Genomic DNA, 24,669 nt, shown 5'->3' on the forward strand with positions numbered 1-24,669 from the left:
ATATGTTTTCTATCAAACCGCACTTTGTTTCACACCCATAAATTATCAAATCTCTCTTTGGCCACACCCATTATAAATAAATTATGTTATGCAAACATAAACTCAAGATATCAAATGACAAATTAAACAACCGAAGACAGTCTCATGAAACATCTTCACTGACACTGCCAGTTTAAAACAGGTGAGTGACAAAGCTCTTAAACATATTTAGTTTGGAATTATACTGTACTTTGGTTCTTATCTTGGAAAAAAGTGTTTCATTTCCCATGTTTTCGGGTTCTGTTGATATCTTCAAATGGAAAGTGAATTGTGGAAAAATATAACAATGGAATTTCTAGAATTCCTCCAGTTGCCAATCATTTAACTCCCCATTCCCATACTGAGCTTTCTGTCTTGGGCAGAATTTTTTTTTTTTCTAATTTCAAGTGATCCTTAAATTCCCTCTCTCTCCGTCCCTCTCCCACCCTAGTTGTCCTGCTAGTTTCACTGTTCATATCCCTTTGTTATCTCCTCTTCCACAGCCAACACTGGACCAATGCAGTCTCCACTGTAACTGGGTTACAAGTGCCGGCTCTGATTTATTCTGCACCTTTACATACCTCGTTTCCCTCTCCCCTGACTCTCAGTCTGAAGAAGGGTCTCGACCTGAAATAGCGCCTATTTCTTTTCTCGGAGTTGCTGCCTGACCCACTGAGTTACTCCAGCATTTTGTGTCTCTCTTCTGCTCACAACATGCCTTGGTAGTTTATGAATGTCCTATCCTGTATTCTTGATTTCACTAACCAACCGAGATAATCAATCAACAAAATTTGTATCTGTGCTATCATTTTAATTAAAGATGGACATAAAATGCTGGAGTAATGCGGCTTTTTCACGGGGCGACCTGACGCAAGATGTAACCAGAATGAAGTGGTCGTGGTCTAGCACGATATCACACGATATAACGGGGGGGTAGATAAAGAGTTCCCACGGTACTCGGCATTTCTGTTATTTGTGCGAGTGACTTGTCCGTCTCCCGAGCTTTCCCGTTAAATCTTCAATGAACATTGTGAAGTGTTGTTAAATCATTACGTGGCACAAATGATGTCACTTTTTTTTCACACACTATAAATATCCTCCCTTGGTTGAATTGGCTCATTTGGAGACATGTTTTACTGTGTATGTGGGAGACACAGATGGACTGAGCACAGTACCTCGGTCTTACTGTGTGTGGGAGAGGGGGAGAAAGAGACGTACACTCACAGAGGCAGAGTCTCTCGGCCTGTGTAAGAGGGAGGGAGGGAGAGAGAGGCACACACAAGGTGGATGTGAAATCTCACCTGCCTGTTTCAGTGACAGACACCCGCCGCCAGTAAATGAAGACACCCCCATCTGTCTCCCCCTCCTCTCCCTCGACTCCCCCACCTTTCCCTCCCAACTCCAGTCCCGTCTCGACCCCTGGGAAACTGAATAGAGCAACAATCAACTGCTGCCTGTGCGCTGATATGACAATAAAGGCTACTTTACTTTACTTTACTGAGTTAAAGAGTTCCCACGGTAGACTGTAAAACTGGGACCCTGGTTTTGGACTCCCCCAACATCGGGAACATTCTTCCTGCATCTAGCCTGTCCAATCCCGTAGATACTGATTAGACCGGTATCTATTTATTTACTTTATTAATGATTTCAATTAAATATTGGGAACATCAGGCTGCAAACATTATTTCTTGAGTGTTAGTGCTGGACTTTGACTCGACCTTCCTAGTTAGCCGGCGCCTGAGACTGAGCCAAGCAATGTCCAGACCTGACTTCAACACAAAGTGATGGAGGAACTCAAAGGGTCAGGCTCGTCCAACGCTCTGTGTTTTGCTCGTGATTCCTGCATCTGCAGTTCCTCGTGTCTACAGACCAGAGTTGCCACTTGACTCCGAGATGACCATCACAGAGCATACGGAAGATAGACACGAAATGCTGGAGTAACACAGCGGGACGGGCAACATCTCTGGAGAGAAGGAATGTGTGACGTTTCGGTTCGAGACCCTTCTTCAGAGTCTCGTCCCAAAACGTCACCCATTCCTTTTATCCAGATGCTGCCCGTCCAGTATTTTATGTCTGTCTCCAGTATTACTGTGTCTATCATCGGCGCAAACCAACATCTACAGTTCTTTCCGACACATTAGAGGATACCGTCTCGCCATCACCCGCTTCATTTCCATAACGTTGCCACCTCTCTTTACTTTGCTTACTGAAGCCTGATCCTTGTCACACCCAATGCTCTATCGCCCAGCCTCTCATCTTTCAATCGGGTTCGGCCAGGAAGGAACTGCAGATGCTGGATTAAAACGAAGATAGACACAACATGTAGCTCAGCGGGACAGGCAGCATATCAGAAGGGTCTCGACCCGAAATGTCACCCATTCCTTCTCCCCAGAGATGCTGCCTGTTGCGCTGAGTTCCTCCATTTTGTGGCTACCTTGGGTTTATCTAGGATCTCCCCGTTGATGTCCTAACTCGCTTTGGTTTGTTATTATTGTCTCATATCGAGAACCAGCAGATCCAGGTTTAGGTTCGGGGGGAATGATTTAATGAGAACCTAAAGGGTAACTATTTTACACAAAGGGTGGTGGGTGTATGGAATGAGCTATCCGTTAAGGTAGTTGAGGCAGGTATTGTCGCAATGTTTAAGACGCATTAGACTGAAGCATGGATAGGATAGGTTTAGATGGTTATGGGCCAAACGCGGGCAAGTAGGACTAGTGTAGATGGGACATATTGGTCGGTGTGGGCAAGTTGGGTCGAAGGGCCTGTTTCTACGCTGTATGATTCTATGCAGGGACTAAACTTTTGTTTGCGTGCTATACAATCATATCAGATAATGCTATACATGAATATAACCAAGCCACGTACAGTCTGAAGAAGGGCCTCGACCCGAAACGTCACCCGTTCCTTCTCTTTAGAGATGCTGCCTGTCCCGCTGAGTTACTCCAGCATTTTGAACCGTCGAGTTACTCCAGCATTCTCTTTAAACCGGCATCTGCTGTTCCTTCCGACACATGCACAAGAACACCAGGTATAGCGAAGAGGAAAATACCAGAGTTCAGAATATATGTTTTCAGGACAGTTCCAGGGGGGAAAAGTCCAATGTCCGCATTGAGGTAGGTTGGTAGGTCGGGTCAGTGCCCAAACGAATGGAAGGAAGAACCGTTCTGAAGCCGGATAATAATAGGTGGTCGGCGCGGACTCGGTGGGCCGAAGGGCCTGTTTCCGCGCTATATCTCTAAAATCTGAAGTTAGGTAATGTCTAAAGGAACTGCAGATGCTGGTTAATACGCACAAAAGGACACAAAATGTTGGTGTAACTCAGCAGGTAAGTCAGATCTGGGAAGAAAAACATAAAAAGCTGGAGTAAGTCAGCGGGTCAGGCAGCATCTCTGGAGAAAAAGAATAGGTGGCGATTCGAATCGGAACCCTTCTTCAGACATCCTAATCGGAATTGAGTCTGAAGATGTGTCTCGTCCCGAAACATCAGCTATTTTTCTCCAGAGATGCTGCTTGACTCGCTGAGTTACTCCAGCTTTTTGTGTCTGTCTTCGGTTTAAACCAGCATGTGCAGTTCACTCCTTACACGGGTCTCTGGAGAACATTGATTGGTAGAGTTCCGGACCCTGCTTCGGAAAGGCATCGATCGCTAGTCGGTGAGGACTCCGAGCTGTATCTCTCAAAGAAGTACATGTGAAAAATTTCTCACGGACCATAAAAATGCGGGACCTTTCAGTAAAGTCCCTTTTAAAGTCCCTTTTAAAGATTATAGTTATTTTCTTGAATCTCATTAACATAACTCATGAATAAGTTGATGTCCATATGCGGATGCAAATCTTTATTTTTTAAATTCAATCCCACAGAAGACAATTTTTACTCACCTTCTGTCCCCTCTGTCCAGCTTCCGGGTTCACCGTTCGCAGGAGTTCCCACGGTAACCGCAAGAGTTATTACGGATATCGCACGGATATGGCACTGGCCACTACGTTCATATAATGTTGCAATGCTCAACCACAAGTGTACAAGTCACTCTTGGAGAAATTCAAACTTGCTTGAATTTTCTCCCGAGTCACCAAGTTACACGATTACCTGCCGTTAGCGCCACGGTGGTCCACGGTGGTCCACGAATGCCGTACTGTTATCGCACGAGGTTCCCACGATGTTAAACTCTGGTTAACTCTTGCGTCAAGTCGTCCCGTGAAAAAGCCGCTTAGCTCAGTGGGACATGCAGCATCTCTGGAGGGAAGGAATGGGTGTCATTTTGGCTCGAGACCATTTTTGAGAGTCTGAAGAATGGTTCGTCTGAGGAAGGGTTTGAAGAAGCATCTCGACCCGAAACCTCACCCATTCCTTCTCTACATAGATGCTGCCTGTCCCATTGCATTACTCCAGCATTTTGAGTCTATCTTCGGTTTAAACCAATGTCTGCAGTTCCTTCCTACACTATAATTTTAATAACCAGTTTGTCTTCTGTCATTTATATATTTTGCACGCCTGCAGCCTTCCACCTTTTGTTTTGTTTTGACCCCCTTGTATCATTTGCAGTTCACACTCGACACTCGTGCTGTTCTCCAGTGTGATTAAAATTTTCTGCAAGAAAAGTATGATTGTAGGGGGCGCTCCTCTGTGTGCAGCCATGTCAGCAGCGCATCAGTTTTTCCAGCTTTTTAAATTTTTTTTAGTATGTTTTAAAGTCTGTATTTAATGTTTCTTTGTGTGTTTTGTGTGGGGGGTGGTGTGGGGGAAACCGCTTCGGTCGCCTCCTCCATGGAGAGGCGACTTTTTCCAGGTCGCCTCCCCCGTGGCCTAACATCAAGGATCGACGCGGCCTTTCCCGGAGACGTGCCCGGGGCTTCAGCGGCGGGCGCAGCGTGGACTCTCGGCGTGGAGCGGGTGAGCCCTCGCTGGGGCTCGCTGGAGGGGAGCGCTCCATTTCGCTGGCCCGGGGCAGCCGGCAGCCTGAAGCCGCGGCCTGCAGAGCTCCAGCTGGTGCGGCGTCTACAGCCCGGCATCCCTCGTGGGGGACCCGGGGGAAGAAGAAGCCATCACTGCCGGCCCGCGGCCAACTTCTACCGCGGGTGCGGCATGGACTTACCATCACCCCTGGAGGGGAGCTTCGACCGCCGGCCCTGCAGTCTACGGTGCTTCTGGCTGCGGCGGGGACTTTAAATCTCGACCGCCGGCCTGCGGCCTACAACAATCTAAAGCCGCGGTCTCCGGTGAGGAAGAGCCGATCCTGGACTGACTTGGCTCTGGTCCTGTACACGGGGGGGAAATGGAGGAGGACTGGCCAAATTTTTGAGCCTTCCACCACAGTGATGAATGCTGTGGTGGATGTTTGTGTTACAGTTTTATTGTGTGTTCTTTATTATTGTACTGCTGCTGACAACCCAAATTTCCACCAACCCTGGTTGTGTGGCAATAAATTATATCTATCTATTGCATCAAAACAATTTATCCAAAGGAACACGAAGTGTAGTCTGAAGAAAGGTCCCTACACGATATGTCACATAGCAATGTACTCCAGAGATGCTGCCAATGTACTCCAGCATTCTACCTATCTGATATTTAAGTCAAACTAGAATTTCAACTAAACATTAGGCATCCAATATTATATCACCATCTGAGTAGAATATTCTGCATGAATTGTTTCCTTTTATAGTAACTTTTGCCTACTCGCATTATAAATAAGATTTCAATGGTTCGACATCTTTCGTTTGTGCTCTATGGGAATACATGGTCACTGACAGGTTTTACTACCAAATATGAACTTGAATGTAACAAATACTGTTCTGCTGAAGCCAAGTTAAAACATGGGGCTTTTTAGATCTTTTTCTTTCCACCAGGATGATTATGGATATGAATGCTTTAATGACCTAGATATCAAGCATAATTTTAAGATCTTAAAAGTTGTTTGAGGAGTCATCATCTATACTTTTCAATCTTCCACTGAAAATTCAACCCTAATTTCAGTTCCTATTTCTTCCAAGTGACCACGCTAACACTGTGATTAACAATATGTTTCTTATAGAAACATATTAAAATTCTTAAAGGATTGGGCAGGCTGGATACAGGAAAGATGTTCCTGATGTTGGGGGAGTCCAGAACCATGGGTCACAGTTCAAGAATAAGGGGTAGGCCATTTAGGACTAAGATGAGAAAAAAGTTCTTCACCCAGAGAGTTGTGAATTTGTGGAATTCTCTGCCACAGAAGGCAGTGGAGAACAATTCATTGAATGTTTTCAAGAGAGAATTAGATTTAGCTCTCAGGGTTAAAGGAATCAATGGATGTGGGGAATGAACAGGAACTGATTTTAGATGATCAGCTATGATCATATTGAATGGTGGTGCTGGCTCGAAGGGCCAAATGCCCTACTCCTGCACCTATTTTTCTATGTTTCTGTTGTAGATCAATCAGTATTGCTGATTTGATCCATGCCTGGTTTTGCTATTGCTGACCCAATCCATGATCCATGCTGGTTTTCCACTATGCCATCAGGCGGTATGCGATTAGCTTCAGGGGGGGGGATTCCGATTTTTGGATCATTGGCAAATCCAGTGAGGTCATGGATATTCTTCCTGCACAGTTTCCATTATGAATGTGAAGCTTGAGTGCTTCTCCCAACCTGATGTGCCTGTTCAATTGTCTTTTATATGTTCTAATTAAATTTGCCTTAACTATTTCACCTGGAAGACTTTCAGGGAACTATGTGTTGGTATTCCTAGACTCCCTCTGCTTGACAACACAACTAAAATACATTATCATTCACTGTGAAGTTCCTGGCCAGGTTTGACTTCCCAAAATGCAACCACCTCATAGGTTCACAGCAATGGATCCAGTCCTGATCCATGAGGCACACACTCGTCACAGGCCTCCACCCTTCAGCAACAAGGTTAATGTTCTGGAAGAATTATATCTCACAAACCTGTCTGACAAGGAAGTTGAGAAATCTGATGAAATGTTATTAACTGAAAATGTTGCAGCCTGTCCTATTAAAATTACTTCCAGCATTGTTTTTCATTTAAGGTAGACACGAAATGCTGGAGTAACTCAGCAGGACAGGCAATATCTCTGGACAGAAGGAATGGGTGACGTTTCAGGTCGAGACCCTTCTTCAGACAAGGAACTGTATTGTTTCAATGCCAGCTGCCAAAAAAAAAACCTCATCTCTCCCTCCATCCAAAAATCGAATGCCTTTATCACTGATCTTTCATCCTCAGGCAATCCTACCTCCACGCCTCCACCCTCAATGTGCACAGCTCATGTCTACCACCTCCCCAAGATTCACAGGCAGGACTTTCTACCACAGCATTTCTGATGCTGGGGTGAGCTAAGTCAAACAAAGAGAGGGTGAGGCAGAAGGTATTAAATTCTGGATGGTCGATCGGGTGCTGTTAATCCCCAACAGGGTTCCCAACACTGCTATCTGCGGTTATTGTCAGTAATGAATCTCTCCCGATATGGCCATCAGGACCTATTTTAGTATTGATTCCAAAAAATTCAAGCTCTTCCACGCTCAGGGAATAATACTTTTTGATTTATTAATTCACAGGATCCATTGGAGAAACACCTCATTGCCACACCATGATTCCCATTCATCAGATATTTAGCCTTGTCGTCATTTTTGGAGCTAGTGTTCTGCTATATGTATGTTGGCATTTGAAAACACGACAAAATGTTCAAAAGAACATGGTAAGAATGTCACACGTGGAAGATGAAGCTCCCATGGACGATCCTCGTCCACTCCTGAATCCTGGGATTATGTTTGTGGAAACAACAGACAAGGTGGAGCTGACGCCATTGGTGATGTGCTCAGTGGAGTCTACTGCTCGTCAAAACCCAGATAAACCAATCTATTTCTTCATGAAGGGGTTCAGTGGCAACTTGAGCCAATATCCAGAGCCTAAGTACAGACTCATCCAGTTGCTCTCCTCAATGAAGAATGTTGTTCTTCTACCTTTAAACGCTACCGAACTGTTTGATGATACTTCGTTGAAATTCTGGCATCGAAAGGTAACCAATAAGAAGAAAGTGTGATGTGCTACAATTTGGGTCATTTTAGGACTTTCTCAGTGAATTTTAGGGCCCTGGGGAAGGCTGTGGAATAGAGGGTGATAGGAGTACAAGTACATAATTCACTGAAAGTAACATTATAATTGGACAGGGTGGTGAAGAAAGTTTTAGACATAAAGATATACACAAAATGCTGGAGTAACTCAGCGGGGCAGGCAACATCGCTGGAGAAAGAGAATAAGTGACATTTCAGGTCGAGACACTTCTTCAGACTGAGCGTTGGGGAGAGATTAACTAGGGGTATGAAAAGGTTTAAAACAAATCTGAGGCGGTACCAATGACGAAGCAAAAGTGGAGTCCCCAATGATCAATTCTTGGCTGTGGGGAGGTGATAACAATGAGACATGCTGGCCTACATTAGTGAAAACATTAGGTATAGGATGTTGATGATGTTGCCGTTGCACAAGAAGTTGGCGAGGCCCTGGAGTTTTGTGTTTGTTTTGATCACCCAGGAAAGATTCCATTAAGTTTGATTGAGTGAAGAAAAGCTTTACCATGATAGTAACCAGGAAACAAGGACTAAATTATAGGAAGATGTTGGACAGAGTAGGAATTTGTTCTCGAAACTAAAGAGACTGAGGGGTGATCTTATAGACGTGTTTAATGTTGTTAGGGACATGGATCAGGTAAATGCACACAATAGGATCATGAGGTCTGATTTTCCGCACAGTGAATGGTCTGTCTATGGAATGAGCTGGAGGAAGTGCTTGAGGCAACTTCTGACAGCACTTAAAATACATTTGGACATGTACATAATAGGAAGAGTGTGCATGTCTTCCTGGGAGTAAGTTGACCCAGTCTCACTGAAATGTGCGTCTAAGTCTGGTCTCCCTGAATGAGGAAGAATGAACACACTAAATGGAGTGCAGTAAAGTTGCAACAGATTGATTCCTTGCATGGCAAGTTTGTTGGATAACATAGATTGAACATCTTGGGCCAGTATTCACATGAGATTAGAAAGCTATCTCCCTAAAATGTCCAATATTCTTAAGGTGCTTGACAGGGTAAATACTGAGATGATGTTTCCCTTGACTATGTGTCTATATAAAGGGGATGACAAGCTCCAAATAGGACTGGACATTCAGGATAAAATTGAGGATGAACTTCCCTCAGTCAGAGGGTTGTGTGGTGAATCTTTGGGATTTTCTGCCAAATAAGTCAGTGAATGTTTACTGGTTGGGCATCTATAAAACATGAATTGATACAGTAGATTTTTAAATGTTTGCTGCCGCAATATTCGATGTTTAAAATAGATATTAATGACCATTATGTTGTCTGGATTGGATTATTTCAGTCAAAATAACAAACTGCAAAGGGTGCAAAGAAGATGTTTAAGGAAATTATCAGTTCTAGAGGTTTTGAGTTATATGGAGAGGTTGGATAGGCTGTCGAGAGCGATTGAGCTCCTACGTCGGGGCGGTCTAAGCTCCCGCATCGGGACGGTCGAAACTCCTGCGGCTTGGAGTTTCCAAAATCGGACCCTGATTAGGGTTTCACGATGTTAAAGTCCGCAGCTACCACAGGTTGGGAAACCGAAGGCCGACCCCTGGCAAAGGGATCGCCCGCTACAAGATGTTAGAGTTCACAAGCTACGCTGTTTTGTAGCTCCAGAACTCCCAAACAAGAGGCAGCCAACTCCACGATGTTCGGCCGCAATGCGGACGGAAATACGACATGGAGACATTTTATATAACATGCTCCCTTTAGCTCCCACATAATTTCTTCCATTATCACACCCCGTATCTCTCTAAACCTTTCCTGTTCATGTGCCTGAACAATGTATTTGAGTTTGAAGAAGGGTCTCGACCTGAAACGTCACCCATTCCTTCTCTCCAGACATGTTGGCTGTCCCGCTGAGGTACTCCAGCATTTTGCGTCTGACTTTGAAATGCTGTTATTGAAGCTGCCTCAACTAGTTCCTTTGGCAGGTACACAAAATTGCTGGGGAAACTCAGCGGGTGCAGCAGCATCTATGGAGCGAAGGAAATAGGCGACGTTTCGGGCCGAAACCCTTCTTCAGACTGATGGGGGGTGGGGGGGGGGAAAGAAAGAAGGAAATGGGGAGGAGGAGGAGGAGCCCGAGGGCGGGCGGATGAGAGGGTGGGAGGAGACAGCTAGAGGGTTAAGGAAGGGGAGGAGACAGCAAGGGCTAGCCAAATTGGGAGAATTCAATGTTAATGCCATAAGGACGCAAGGTCCCCAGACGGAATATGAGGTGCTGTTCCTCCAATTTCCGCTGTTGCTCACTCTGGCAATGGAGGAGACCCAGGACAGAGAGGTCGGATTGGGAATGGGAGGGGGAGTTGAAGTGCTGAGCCACCGGGAGGTCAGGTAGGTTATTGCGGACTGAGCGGAGGTGTTCGGCGAAACGATCGCCCAACCTACGCTTGGTCTCACCGATGTAAATCAGCTGACATCTAGAGCAGCGGATGCAGTAGATGAGGTTGGAGGAGATACAGGTGAACCTTTGTCGCACCTGGAACGTAGTTCCTTTGGCAGCTCGTTCCATGTAGCCACCACCCAGTTAGAAAAAATTGAGTCTCTGGTTCCTATTAAATCTCCTGCCATAACTTATGCCTCTTTTCATACATTTTCTGACTATGTTCATTCACTCTATCTATTCCACTGATTTTACATACCTCTATGAGATTATCCCCCAGTCTCCTGTTGTCCAAGGAATAAAGTCCTAACCTGCCCAACTAGTTCAACAACATCATTCCCTATCCCTGGGTGATCAGAACAGAACACAATACACTAAGAGGGGTGCCACCAATGTCATGTACAATTGTACATAACATCCCAACTTCTATATTCAATTCTTTCACTGATTAAGGATTGTGTCACGAGGAAGAGACAAAAAGACTGCAGAAAGAAAGACTGCATGTTTAGAAAGAAAGGAAATTAAGATAATGAATTGAACTTTTTTTGTCCATTATCCCACAGGTAAATCCAGAAAAGGAGAAGTTTTGGACCCATGTGTTTGCTGATGGCTGCAGATTAGCACTGCTGTGGAAATATGGGGGCATCTACCTGGATAGTGATATTATATCAATGAGGCCAATGCCGTTTGCTAACTTTACATGCCCTCAGCATTTAAAAACTGTCAGTAATGGGGCTATAGGTTTCTCACATAGGCACCATCCTGTTTTATGGAATTTCATGGAAGATTTTGTGGCCAATTACATTGGACATATTTGGGGTCATCAAGGCCCTGGACTGATTACCCGTGTGCTGAAGAGATGGTGTCAGACGGATAATCTAGCTCCCTTCATTGGCAAAGAATGCAACGGCATCTCTATATGGATCACAAATCGGTTCTACCCAATCACATTTCCAGATTGGAAGAAGTACTACTCTTCTTGGAAAAAGAAGGATATAGAGCGGACCTTCTCAGCAACGTATGGAGCACATGTCTGGAATTATATGAATAGAAAAAATAAAAAGGAAATCATTGCTGGAAGTGGATCTTTAATTGAACATTTTTTCCAGTTGTATTGTCCAACTGCATACAGAGATGTCATTCAATTGAATCATAGTTCATGGTGATTTATGTCCTGATGTCCTTGTTTTTAGTATGTCTAAAAGTGTGTAGTGACCATTTGGCTTGTTTTGCGTGTCATTAATGATGGCATGTGTCTTTAAATTTTAGACAGTCTGTTATATTGTGGGTGGGATTTATGACATATTTTAGGGCATGTTTGGGGCTATGTATCTTGCACAAAAGCTTAGTTTTTAGTTTAGTTTGGAACCAGCATGGAGAAGGTTTACCCTTCAACCATGCGAAGTGTAATGGAGACACGAGGATTTTTCTAACGTTTAATGTGATAAGCTGGAGTTCGATGAAGATTATAGTAACAGGTCGGAAGAAGTTTGGATGTATCTTAATGTTTTTCATCAACAATAAAGAATTTACTAATCAAAAGACTGTGTTTTGGAAGACTTATCTGTGAAGAAGATCTGAAGGTCTCTGATGGTGAGCTTGCATGCGGACAAAGACATTTACCTTAACCATGCTGTCCATTTACCGGCTAGAGGGAGTAATCTCTTATAACCATATAACCATATAACAATTACAGCACGGAAACAGGGCATCTCGGCCCTACAAGTCCGTGCCGAACAATTATTTTCCCCTAGTCCCATCTACCTGCACTCAGACCATAACCCTCCATTCCTTTCCCATCCATATACCTATCCAATTTATATTTAAATGATAAAATCGAACCTGCCTCCACCACTAGAGTGTTGCTGAAACCCAGGCAACATTCTAGTAAATCTCCTCTGTACTCTCTCTATTTTGTTGACATCCTTCCTATAATTGGGCAACCAAAATTGTACACCATACTCCAGAATTGGTCTCACCAATGCCTTGTACAATTTTAACATTACATCCCAACTTCTATACTCAATGCTCTGATTTATAAAGGCTAGCATACCAAAAGCTTTCTTTACCGCCCTATCTACATGAGATTCCACCTTCAGGGAACTATGCACAGTTATTCCTAGATCCCTCTGTTCAACTGCATTCCTCAATTCGCTACCATTTACCATGAACGTTCTATTTTGATTTGTCCTGCCAAGATGTAGCACCTCACACTTAGCATTAAACTACATCTGCCATCTTTCAGCCCACTCTTTCAAATGGCCAAAATCTCTCTGTAGACTTTGAAAATCTACTTCATTATCCACAACACCACCTATCTTAGTATCATCTGCATACTTACTAATCCAATTTACCACACTTTCATCCAGATCATTGATGTACATGACAAACAACAGTGGACCCAACATAGATCCCTGAGGCACCCCACTAGTCACCTGCCTCCAACCTGACAAACAGCCATTCACCATTGCTCTCTGGCATCTCCCATTCAGCCACTGTTGAATCCATCTTGCTACTCCTGCATTTATACCCAACAATTGAACCTTCTTAACCAACCTTCCATGAGGAACCGTCAAAGGCCTTATTAAAGTCCATATAGACATCCACTGCTTTACCCTCATCAATTTCCCTAGTTACCTCTTCAAAAAATTCAAGAAAATTAGTCAAACATGACCTTCCAGGCACAAATCCATGTTGACTGTTCCTAATCAGACCCTGTTTATCCAGATGCTTATATATATTATCTCTAAGTATATTTTCCAATAATTTGCCCACCACTGAAGTCAAACTAACAGGTCTATAATTGCTAGGTTTACTCATAGAACCCTTTTTAAACAATGGAACAACATGCGCAGTACGCCAGTCCTCGGGCACTATTCCCGTTTCTAATGACATTTGAAATATTTCTGTCATAGCCCCTGCTATTTTTACACTAACTTCCCTCAATGTCCTAGGGAATATCCTGTCAGGACCTGGAGACTTATCCACTTTATATTTTTCAAAAGTGTCAGTACTTCTTTTTCTTTGAATCTCATAGTATCCATAGCTACTCTACTTGTTTCCCTTACCTCACATAATTCAATATCCTTCTCATTGGTGAATACCGAAGAAAAGAAATTGTTCAATATCTCCCCCATCTCTTTTGGCTCTGCAGATAGCTGTCCACTCTGTCTCTCTAATGGTCCAATTTTATCTCTCGTTATCCTTTTGCTATTAATATAGCTGTAGAAACCCTTTGGACTTACTTTCACCTTACTTGCCAAAGCTACCTCATATCTTCTTTTAGCTTTTCTAATTTATTTCTTAAGATTCTTTTTACATTCTTTATCAAGTCAAGTCAAGTCAAGTCAAGTTTTTTCGTCACATACACATACGAGATGCACTGAGCGATGTCGACTGGAATATGTTTGAAGCAAGTTCCAGTGACGTCAGTGAATTCGCGGAAGCACGGACTTCATCGCAACAGTAACCGACAACATCGTCCCCACGGTAAGGGTAAGCACATTTCCAAACCAAAAACCCTGGGTAGACAGGTCCGTTCGTGTGGCCTTGAATGGTCGCACCACTGCCTACAACTAGGGCCTGGCATCAGGAAACATGGACGTCTACAAGGCAGAGTCCTACCGACTGCGAAGGGCGGTGAAGAACGCAAAAAGGAGGTACAAGGACAAGATGGAGTCACAGATGGAGCAGCAGGACACCAGACGCCTGTGGCAGGGGCTACGGACTGTAACCAACTACCGGAGCACCCCACCCTCATCCGCAAGTGCCGGCACCTCCCTAGCTGATGACCTGAACTCCTTTTACGCTCGTTTCGAGATGGGCAACACCACCCCAGGTCTGCCGACTATCGACAATACCACCAGCAGGCTGGCTACCGAGCTGAAGGGAGGAATGTGCACACATTCTCGCTGTCCGAGCACGACATGAGGAGGGCTCTGACATGGGTGAACACGAGGAAAGCTGCAGGCCCTGATGGCATCTCGGGGCGAGTACTCGTCCTGTGCTACGCAGCTAGCTCCAGTGCTCACTACATTATTCAACCTCTCCCTGGACAAGTCCGTGGTCCCTGCCTGCTTCAAAAAATCCATCATTGTACCGGTACCAAAAAATGCTCCCCAGCCTGTCTGAATGACTACCGTCCGGTGGCCCTTACCTCGGTAGTCATGAAATGCTTTGAGAGGCCGGTGAAGAAACACATCTGCGCCTTCCTCCCTCGGAACATGGACCCGTTGCAGTTCACATACCGTCCGAACAGATCCACGGACGATGCAGTCTCCCAGGTTTTGCACACCGCTCTCTCTCATCTTGACAGCCAGAAGGGGGGCTACTTGAGGATGCTGTTCATAGACTTCAGTTCAGCCTTCAACACGATAGTCCCCACCAGACTGGCTGGGAAGCTACTGGAATTGGGGCTCAACACCTCCCTGTGTGCCTGGGTCCTGCACTTTCTCACCGCCAGGCCCCAGGTAGTCAAGATGGGAGGAAATACATCGAAGTCCCTCGCCCTGAGTACAGGATCGCCCCAGGGTTGCGTCCTCAGCCCCCTATTGTACTCCCTGTACACACATGACTGTGTGGCTAGGTTCAGCTCCAACTCAATAATTAAGTTTGCTGATGACACTGTGGTGGTGGGCCTGATCTCAGACAACGATGAGAAGGCCTACTGGGAGGAGGTGGCTGATCTGGCACTCTGGTATCAGGACAACAGCCTCCTCTTGAACATCAAAACAATGAAGGAGCTGATCATGGACTTTAGGAGGGCACATCATCCGAGGACGTACACACCATTGAGGATAAATGGGGATCCTGTGGATAGGGTGAGCTGTTTTAAATACCTGGGAGTCCACATCTCTGAGGATATGACATGGACAGCACACGCCTCAGCACTCATGAGTAAGGCAAGGCAGCGCCTTTACCACCTCAGGCAATTGAGGAAATTCAGAGTGTCTCCGAGGATCCTCCAGTGCTTCTACGCAGCGGCTGTGGAAAGCATCTTGTCCGGAAATATTACCATCTGGTTTGGGAATTGCTCTGCCCAGGACAAGAAGGCTCTGCAGAGAGTAGTGCGTTCGGCCGAACGCACTATGGGAACTTCACTCTGCCCCTGCAGGAACTATACATCAGGAGGTGCAACTCCAGGGCCAATAAAATCATGGGAGACCCCTTCCACCCCTGCAACAGACTGTTCCAGCTGCTACGGTCAGGCAAACGCCTCCGTTGCCATGCTGTGAGAACGGAGAGGTTGAGAAGGAGTTTCTTCCCAGAGGCCATTCGGACTGTAAACTCCTATCTCACCAGGGACTAACTTTACTGAACGTTTTTCCTTCCAATATTTAATATGTAAAAGAATATGTGTGTGTTTATGATTGTGTTTATAGTTTGTTTGGTTGTTTGTTTGTCTTTTTGCACAAAGTTCGCGAGCATTGACACTTTTCATTTCATTTATACTCCTCAAGCACCTCATTCACTCCATGCTGCCTATAATTATTGTAGATCTCTCTCTTTTTCCGAACCGTGTCCAATTTCCCTTGAAAACCAGGACTCTTTCCAATTTTTACTATTTCCTTTCAACCGAACAGGGACATAAAGATTCTGTACTCTTAAAATTTCCCCTTTAAATGTCCTCCATTTCTCTTCTACATCCTTCCCATAAAACAAAATGTCCCAATTCACTCCTTTTAAATCATTTCGCATCTCATCAAAGTTAGCCTTTCTCCAATCAAAAATCTCAACCCTAGGTCCAGTTCTGACCCTCTCCATAATTATATTGAAACTAATGGTATTGTGATCACTGGACCCGAAGTGCTTCCCAACGCATACCTCCGCCACCTGACCTGTCTCATTTCCTAACAGGAGGTCCAGCACTGCCCATTCTCTAGTAGGTACCTCTATGTATTGCTGCAAAAAACTATCCTGCACACATTTTACAAACTCCAAACCATCCAGCCCATTTACAGAATGTGTTTCCAGTCTATGTGTGGAAAATTGAAATCTCCCACAATCACTACCTTGTGCTTACTACTAATATCTGCTATCTCCTTACATATTTGCTCTTCCAATTCTCGCTCCCCATTTGGCAGTCTATAGTACACCCCTATATGTGTTGCTACACCTTTCCCACTTCTCAGTTCCACCCAAATAGCCTCCCTAGACGAGCCCTCCAATCTATCCTGCCAAAGCACTGCTGTAATATCTTCCCTGACAAGCAATGCAACACCTCCACCTCTTGCACCTCCAATTCTATCACACCTGAAGCAACGGAATCCTGGAATATTTAGTTTCCAATCACAGCCCTCCTGCAACCATGTTTCACTGATCGCCACAACATCATACTTCCAGGTGTCAATCCAGGCTCTCTCATCCACCTTTCTTACAATGCTCCTAGCATTAAAATATGCACATTTAAGAAACCCACCGCCTCTTATTCTCTGTTTATTTTCTTTTTCTTCTTTCTCCCCTAGATTTTGGGTCCGAGTGCTTCCCTTCTCTGACTCCTGCCTCACACTCTGTCTACTAGCTTTCTCTATTTGAGTCCCTCCCCCCAACCATTCTAGTTTAAAGTCTCCCCAGTAGCCTTTGCAAATCTCCCCGCCAGGATATTGGTCCCCCTCGGGTTCAAGTGCAACCCGTCCTTTCTGTACAGGTCACACCTTCCCCAAAAGAAGTCCCAATGATCCAGAAACTTGAATCCCTGCCCACTGCACCAGTCCTTCAGCCACGCATTTATCCTCCACCTCGCTCCATTCCTACTCTCACTGTCGCGTGACACAGGCAGTAATCCTGAGATTGTTACTTTTTTGGTCCTTTTCCTTAACTCTCCTCCCAAATCCCTAAATTCTCCCTTCAGGACCTCTTCTCTTTTTTTACCTATGTCATTGGTACCTATATGTACCACGACCTCAGGGTCCTCTCCCTCTGATTTCAGGATATCTTGGACGCGTTGAGACACATCCGAGACCCTGGCACCAGGGAGGCAGACTACCATCTGGGTCTCCCGACTGCGTCCACAGAATCGCCTATCCGACCCCCTAACTATAGACTCCCCAATTACTATTGCCCTCCTCTTTTTTTCCCTACCTTTCTGAGCAACAGGGCCGGTCTCTGTGCCGGAGGCCCGGCCGCTGTCACTATCCCCGGGCAGGCTGTCCCCCCCAACCGTACTCAAACAGGAGTACTTATTTTCAAGGTGTACAGACACTGGGGTACTCACTCGTCCCTGCCTCTGCCCCTTGCCCTTCCTAAGCGTGACCCACATGTCTGACTCCAGTGGTTTTGGAGTGACCACCTCCCTATAACTCCTCTCTATGACCTCCTCACTCTCCCTGACCAGACAGAGGTCATCGAGCTGCTGCTCCAGGATCCTAATACGGTCCCTTAGGAGCCCCATCTCGATGCACCTGGCGCAGATGTGGACGTCTGGAGGGCTATCCGACTCCATGACCTCCCACATCTGACATCCAGAACAGTAAACTGCCCTGGCCCTCATTCTCCCGCCTTACCCTGGATACAATACAAGTACAATACAATACAAACTGCTGGAAGAAATCAGCAGGGATCTGACTCACAATCAGCTGCTCCCTCTTGTCCTTTAAACTGTACCTTTACTAAAAAAAAGCATTGTACCCTTAGCTCACCGTACCTTTACTAAAAAAAAGCACTGTACCTTTCGCTCACTGTACCTTTACTAAAAAAAAAAGCACTGTACCCTTAGCTCACTGTACCTTTACTAAAGCACTGTACCTTTAACCAGAAAGCAGAAATGCTAACCTCAGCTTGCACCCAATCAGCTGCTTCCTCTAGTCTGCATCCACCAATCAGCGGCTTCCACCAGAACCCTTCCTATGAAGTGTGGAACGTTACAGATTTCGGTAAGCCCCGCGCTCGATTTAAAAACTCACCGCCCGGAAACTCCTCCACTTGCTCCAACGGCTCCCGGGCCTTTGTGGAGTAAAGCCCCGCGCTCGATTTAAAAACTCACTGCCCGGAAACTCCTCCAGTTGCTCCAACGGCTCCCGGGCCTCTGTGGAGTAAAGCCCGCGCTCGATTTAAAAACTCACTTGCCCGGAAACTCCTCCTCTTGCTTCAACGGCTCCCAGGCCCCTCTCCAACGGCTCCCGGGCCTCTTGAACGATATAAAAATCTGCCGCTACATTAAGTCGAAGGAGACCTCCATCACAGGGGTGAATACCAGTCCCAGAGATTGGGACAGAAGTTTGGCGAAGATCTCGGAGAGGTTTTGGCCAGAATCCGATTCCAGCCGAGGAACTGAAGAAAATAGATCTCGGCCAGAGAAGACCTTGAGGTCTATCGACAGCATTGAGTCTGATCTGAAGACAATATCACAGGAATTGTGAGTAAAAAATCGATTATTATTCTTTGAATTTGAAGCTGCAAAGCTATATATTAAACGGCTTCTTGAAGAAAAGCCAGATGGTGTTTTTTCCAATCTGTCTGGAGAAATGAGACCAATCTGTCTGGAGAAATGAGACCAACAATGAGACCAAGATTGTTTTGAATCTTTTGATAAACACGCATTCCTTTCAAATTATCGTCATCTTTCAGCCCATTGATGTTGGACAGATGTTCTCTACAATATCATTTTTTTATGGTTCTGATGAAAATGTTGACAAAACAAAGTTAGAGCTACTAGCAGAAGACTCTTCGTTTATTTTAAAGACTTGGTGATCTGCCAAGACCTCTTTAAAATGATGTATCCAAAAGATAAAGAAAGAGTTATGCCTGAGGAACCACAAGGTGGTGATGAAAGACCAATTAGATAAACTCACTGACAAAGGCCAAGTTCTAGCTCTGAAAGAAACTAAGAAAGAGGAAAACTCGATGTGGGAGTAAACTAACGACTCAATCAATAGCTACAGAAAACTCATGTATTGAGAAGAAACAGATAATTCACAAGCTGCCTATTTGAAGGAAACTGAGAAGGAAATAAACAAATTATGGAAACAGGTTACCAGATTATTTGAGAAACAGAAGAAAGTAATGGAATCAGAACAGAATGTGATCAAGGTGAAATCTAATATGAGCCAACTATTGAACCTCTGCCAGGAGGTTGGAAAGAAACAAGATGTACTGCTGTGTTCACAGCCGTCTCGGGAAGAACGCTTAAGACACACCCAATGGGAAGAAGACAGGTTGGAGATATTCAATGGTTTCATGTAGGAGGCAGAGGAGTGTTTATCTGAAATTATACCACAACTTACAAGCTTAGTAGCTGGAAGTGCAAAGCAACAAGGTGCCAGAATGGAAGATGAAATGACACCACGAGATAATATCTCCAATGTATCTCCACGAGGATCAAGACATAAATCTGGTTCTTCAGCCAGTTCGGTATCAAGGGCTTCTGCTCGATTGGGAGTTGAAGCTGATCTAGCTGCTCTCTCAATAGAAGCGGATGCCATGAAGATGAAACATGAAATTGAGTGGAGGAAAGAAGAGATAAGAAGACAAAAAGAAGAGATGAGATGAAAAGAAGAAGAGATGAGACAGGAAGAAGAAGAGCTGAGGCGACGAAAGGAACAACTGGAACTCGATACAAAGATGGTGGTGGCCAAACCTAATAAGGAGATACTGGAAAGTGAGGGGTCAAGATGCAGTTCTAGAACATCGACAGTGATGAACTCCGATTTGGGAAGAAATATTGCTCAAAGTGAATTAGCAGTTGGATCAATTCCACAATCGAGGTCCACCGGATTTAATGGCTTTGAAAACCCATTGGAACAGAGGAAGATGGGTGAAACTTCATCTCAGCAAATGGGTGCTAGATCGAAACAAGTTACTAATGGAGCGTCTGGGGATGCTCGAGACAAACCAATAGCGGAACACGCTTGTCCGAGACCTGGTGCACAGACTCGAGCAAGCCAATTTGAATCACAAAGGCCTGTTTATCAACAGGTGGAGCCAAGCCAAGGTTATCAGGATGGGTTATTGCATTGGTGAAAAGTCAAACAGAATTAATCGCTCGACAAAATACCTCTCTCATTCTACCACCAGCAGGAATTTCTACGTATGGTGGAGAACCTTTGCAGTATGAAGCTTTCATAAGGGCATTAGAAGAAGTATTAGAAACAAAAGTTACGGATGAAAAGGAGCGCTTATGATTTCTGGTGAAGTACACATGTGGAAGTGTTAAGGTGCTTGTAGAAAGTTGTCAAAAGGAGCCAGGCAGCCATGGCTGTAAAAAGACGAGAAGATTACTTAAAGAACGTTTTGGTAATGAACAGAGGATTGCTAACGCATACATGGAGAAGGCCCAGGCTTGGAAAGAAATCAAGCCGGAAGATGGGGAGGCATTGAGTGATTATGCAATATTTTTGAGAGATTGTTGCAGCTGGCTGAGAAATCTCGGCCACATGAAGGAAATTAATCTCTCCAAGTAATGCTTGAATCATCATGAGCAAGTTGCCCAGAAGACTGAGAGAAAGGTGGAGATATGAAGCAGGCGTAATAATGGATAAGATGAACCAAGTAGCCAGGCTACCAGACCTGGTGGATTTCTTGTACAGGGAAGTACGGTACATGTTAGAGCCACACTATGGGACTATTGAAGATTACAAACTGATTGCAACTAACAAAGGTTCTACCTTTACCAAAATTGAAGAAATATCAGAACCTATCAGAACCAAGGGGTCACAGTTTAAGGATAAGGGGGAAATCTTTTAGGACCGAGATGAGGAAAACATTTTTCACACAGAGAGTGGTGAATCTCTGGAATTCTCTGCCACAGAAGGTAGTTGAGGCCAGTTCATTGGCTATATTTAAGAGGGAGTTAGATGTGGCCCTTGTGGCTAAAGGGATCAGGGGGTATGGAGATAAGGCAGGTACAGGATACTGAGTTGGATGATCAGCCATGATCATATTGAATGGTGGTGCAGGCTCGAAGGACCGAATGTCCTACTCCTGCACCTATTTTCTATGTTTCTATGTTTCTATGAGAAGCAGTTTTGCTATCACAACCAGACCTGTGGTAAAGACAGATAGAATGAAAGGAAATGTATCTCCTAGCAAGCAAATAATATTTTGTTTGTTATGTGATGAAGTTGGACACCATCTTATGGTGTCATAGATTCAAGATGAAAGAATATGAAGATAAGATGGATTTCTTGAAAGAGAAGGGAATCTGTTTTGGATGTTTGAAAAAAGGATATATGGTGAGAGACTGTAAGAGTCCTATGATTTGTTATAAGTGCAGGCAATATCATCCTGAAGCACTTCACCCTGAAGAAGAACTACAAGAGCATTGGGAAGAAGAGGAAGAACTACAACAAACAGATGATGAGCTATCAGAACAAATAGAAGACGATGAACCGGAGCAAACAGAAAAGAAGGAGAAACGAACTACTAGTGATGCTATCAACTCGCTTCAAGTAAAACCCCTGTCCCACGGTACGAGTTCATTCTTAGAGCTCCCCCGAGTTTGCCCTGATTCGAACTCGGAGATTTACGGTAATGGCCACTCGTCAGTACTCGGGGCTCTCGTGGACATTTTTACCTGCCGTTAGCAAGTCTTCCCGAGTACCTGCCGTTAGCATTACGAGCCGCTAAGAGACGTCACCGAGCTCCGACGTACCCGCTACATTCATTCTCCGTGCTTACCCCGAGTTTGATTTTTTTTAAACTCGGGAGAGCTCTTGGAATGAACTCGTACCGTGGGACAGGGCTATAACTGCTCATATTGGGGCCGGGGTTGAAGCTTATAACTTTTCTATCTTACCAGTACAGGGTAAGGAACAGCATGACGAATACAGTATTGCAAACATATGCGTTTCTGGATCACGGATGTTCGACTACCTTTTGCACAGAAAACCTGACGAGAAGGCTGAACATCACAGGAGAAGAGTCTAAGATTCGATTACGTACCATGACTAAAGATTAAGAGAGCAGGAGTCATTTCATTACGAGTATGGAGATATCCAGTTTGGGCAAAGATAATTTTATACCAATATCTGAAGGGTTTACACATGGAACCATGCCTGTTGGTCGTCAAAATATACCAAGACATAAAGACTTGAAACAATGACCTTACCTGAAGGATGTCAAGATATCTGAAATAAATTCTAGTGTTGATCTACTTATCGGAACAGATGTTTTGAAGGCATTGGAACCTATACAGATTGTTTGGAGCAAAGGTGATGAATCGTATGATGAATCTGGACTTACCTTTCAAACAAGAAAGTGTTAATCTGCCGAATAATCGTTGTATGGCAGAGCAACGTACCCAGACTTTGAAACGCAAGTTTGGCAAAAATACTAAATGGTATTAAGTAAGAATCTCTTTGAAGAATAATAACAACATGGTTGATTGCTTAAGATCCATGTCCACTGAGCAGGAAGCAATTCTACCAGTAGAACATCTGACTTCCCTTTGCGATAAGGGAGGATTCGCACTTTCCAAGTGGATCAGCGACAATTGTGAAGGCATTCCACTAGATGATAGAGCCAAAGAAACCAGAGAGTTGGATTTGGACAGAGACAATCTGCCATTGGAAAGAGCATTGGGAGTTACTAATGTTGTACAACTGAAATATGTTACCGCAAAAGAAAATCCTGCGAATGAAATTTCCAGAGAACTGACAGTGAACCGCTTCTTAAGCGACAAGAGATGGATCAATGAACTAAAATCTCTCTGTAAGCCAGACTGAGAATGGCCAAAGCACGAGCTGGAATTTGAAATCTCTGCTAATGATCCGGAAACTAAATCAAATCTAACGGTGAACTTTATTGCTAAATATCCTGTTATTCTTTTGAAGGATTTTCACACTTCAACACTGCTGTTACAACACATCCATGAGTTGATCAGACATGGAGGAAGATGTTTCATGCTATCAAAGCTTTGGACTGTTATGTTTTGGACACTATATTGGGTATCATGCCTGATTATAAGGATTTGGTGCACACAGTACGACTTTGAACTAAAACCAGTGTTTTAATAAGATTAATAATCTAGTTATGCTTGCTTCTAGAAGGCGAAAGTGAAGATGGGAGAGTCGATGAAGAATTCTGATTGCGGATATATAGTGCATGCTATTTTTTCCTCTTTAGTATAGTGGTTAGTATCCCCACCTGTCACGCCAGACCGGGGTTCAATTTCCCGACGAGGAGCCATGGGGTTCAATTCCCTGATTTTTGCTTTTAATATATGTTAAGCCTTAATGGCTACTTTTTTTAATGTTTATTAGTAATTGCCTCGTTATATACTTTGAACAATTAGGGGCCAGTATGCCGTGGCCATTTGGCTTGTTTTGCGTGTCATTAATGATGGCATGTGTCTTTAAATTTTAGACTGCCCGTTATATTGTCGGTGGGATATTTGACGTGTTTTAGGGCATGTTTGGGGCTATGTATCTTGCGCAGAAGCTTAGTTTTTAGTTTAGTTTGGAACCAGCATGAAGAAGGTTTACCCTTCGACCATGCGAAGTGTAACGAAGACACGAGGAGTTTTCTAACGTTTAATGCGATAAGCTGGAGTTCGATGAAGATTATAGTAAAAAGTCGGAAGAAGATTGGATGTATCTTAATGTTTTTCATCAACAATAAAGAATTTACTAATCAAAAGACTGTTTTGGAAGACTTATCTGTGAAGAAGCTCTGAAGGTCTCTGATGGTGAGCTCGCATACATACGGAGACATTCCCCTTAACCATGCTGTCCATTTAGCGGCTAGAAGGAGTAATCTCTTGAATGATATAAAAATCTGCCACTACAAAGTGTGTTTTAGTGTGTATAAGTATGTATTAGTGTGGAGGGGTGAAGGCGGAAATTGGGGGAAACTGTTTTTTAGTCACTTACCTTGGTGGAATGCGATTTTTCTCATAGTTGCATTTCGCCCTCCCTCACGACAGCTTGTTGGAGCCGAGACTGCCCCGCTGGTGGCCAACTTCCCCCTGCCCTCCGTCGCCGCTCCCAGCCGGCCGGGAGGAGCTGTGCATGGATCCCGCCACCGGAGTCGTTTCTGACTGCCTGGCCGCGGAGAGACTGCGGGGGGAGTACCTCACTCTGACTGTGATAGAGAGAGACAGAGGCGCGCGCACACACACACACAGTGTGGAGTTCCTCTGACTGCCTGACTGTCTGTGTGTGGATGTGGGGGGTGGGACAGGGAGAGAGAGAGAGAGACACACACACACACACACAGGCAGCGTGGAGTACCTTTAACTATGTGTGTGGGAGAGAGAGCCAGA

The 24,669-nt window shown here is 44.6% G+C and overlaps 1 protein-coding gene across 1 annotated transcript; it reads left to right on the top strand.

Annotated features, from left to right (window-relative positions):
- Positions 1-63: 63 nt before the first annotated feature.
- Positions 64-11,937, top strand: LOC116979739 (alpha-1,4-N-acetylglucosaminyltransferase-like). Its single transcript, XM_033031494.1, has 3 exons — positions 64-181; positions 7,572-8,032; positions 11,036-11,937. Exons 2-3 carry the CDS (start codon positions 7,604-7,606, stop codon positions 11,636-11,638), a joined length of 1,032 nt encoding a protein of 343 aa, XP_032887385.1. The 5' UTR covers positions 64-181; positions 7,572-7,603; the 3' UTR covers positions 11,639-11,937.
- Positions 11,938-24,669: the final 12,732 nt, after the last annotated feature.

The sequence above is a fragment of the Amblyraja radiata genome, chromosome 13 (genome assembly GCF_010909765.2).
Source record: "Amblyraja radiata isolate CabotCenter1 chromosome 13, sAmbRad1.1.pri, whole genome shotgun sequence".
In the NCBI taxonomy this organism is placed as follows: Eukaryota; Metazoa; Chordata; class Chondrichthyes; order Rajiformes; family Rajidae; genus Amblyraja; species Amblyraja radiata.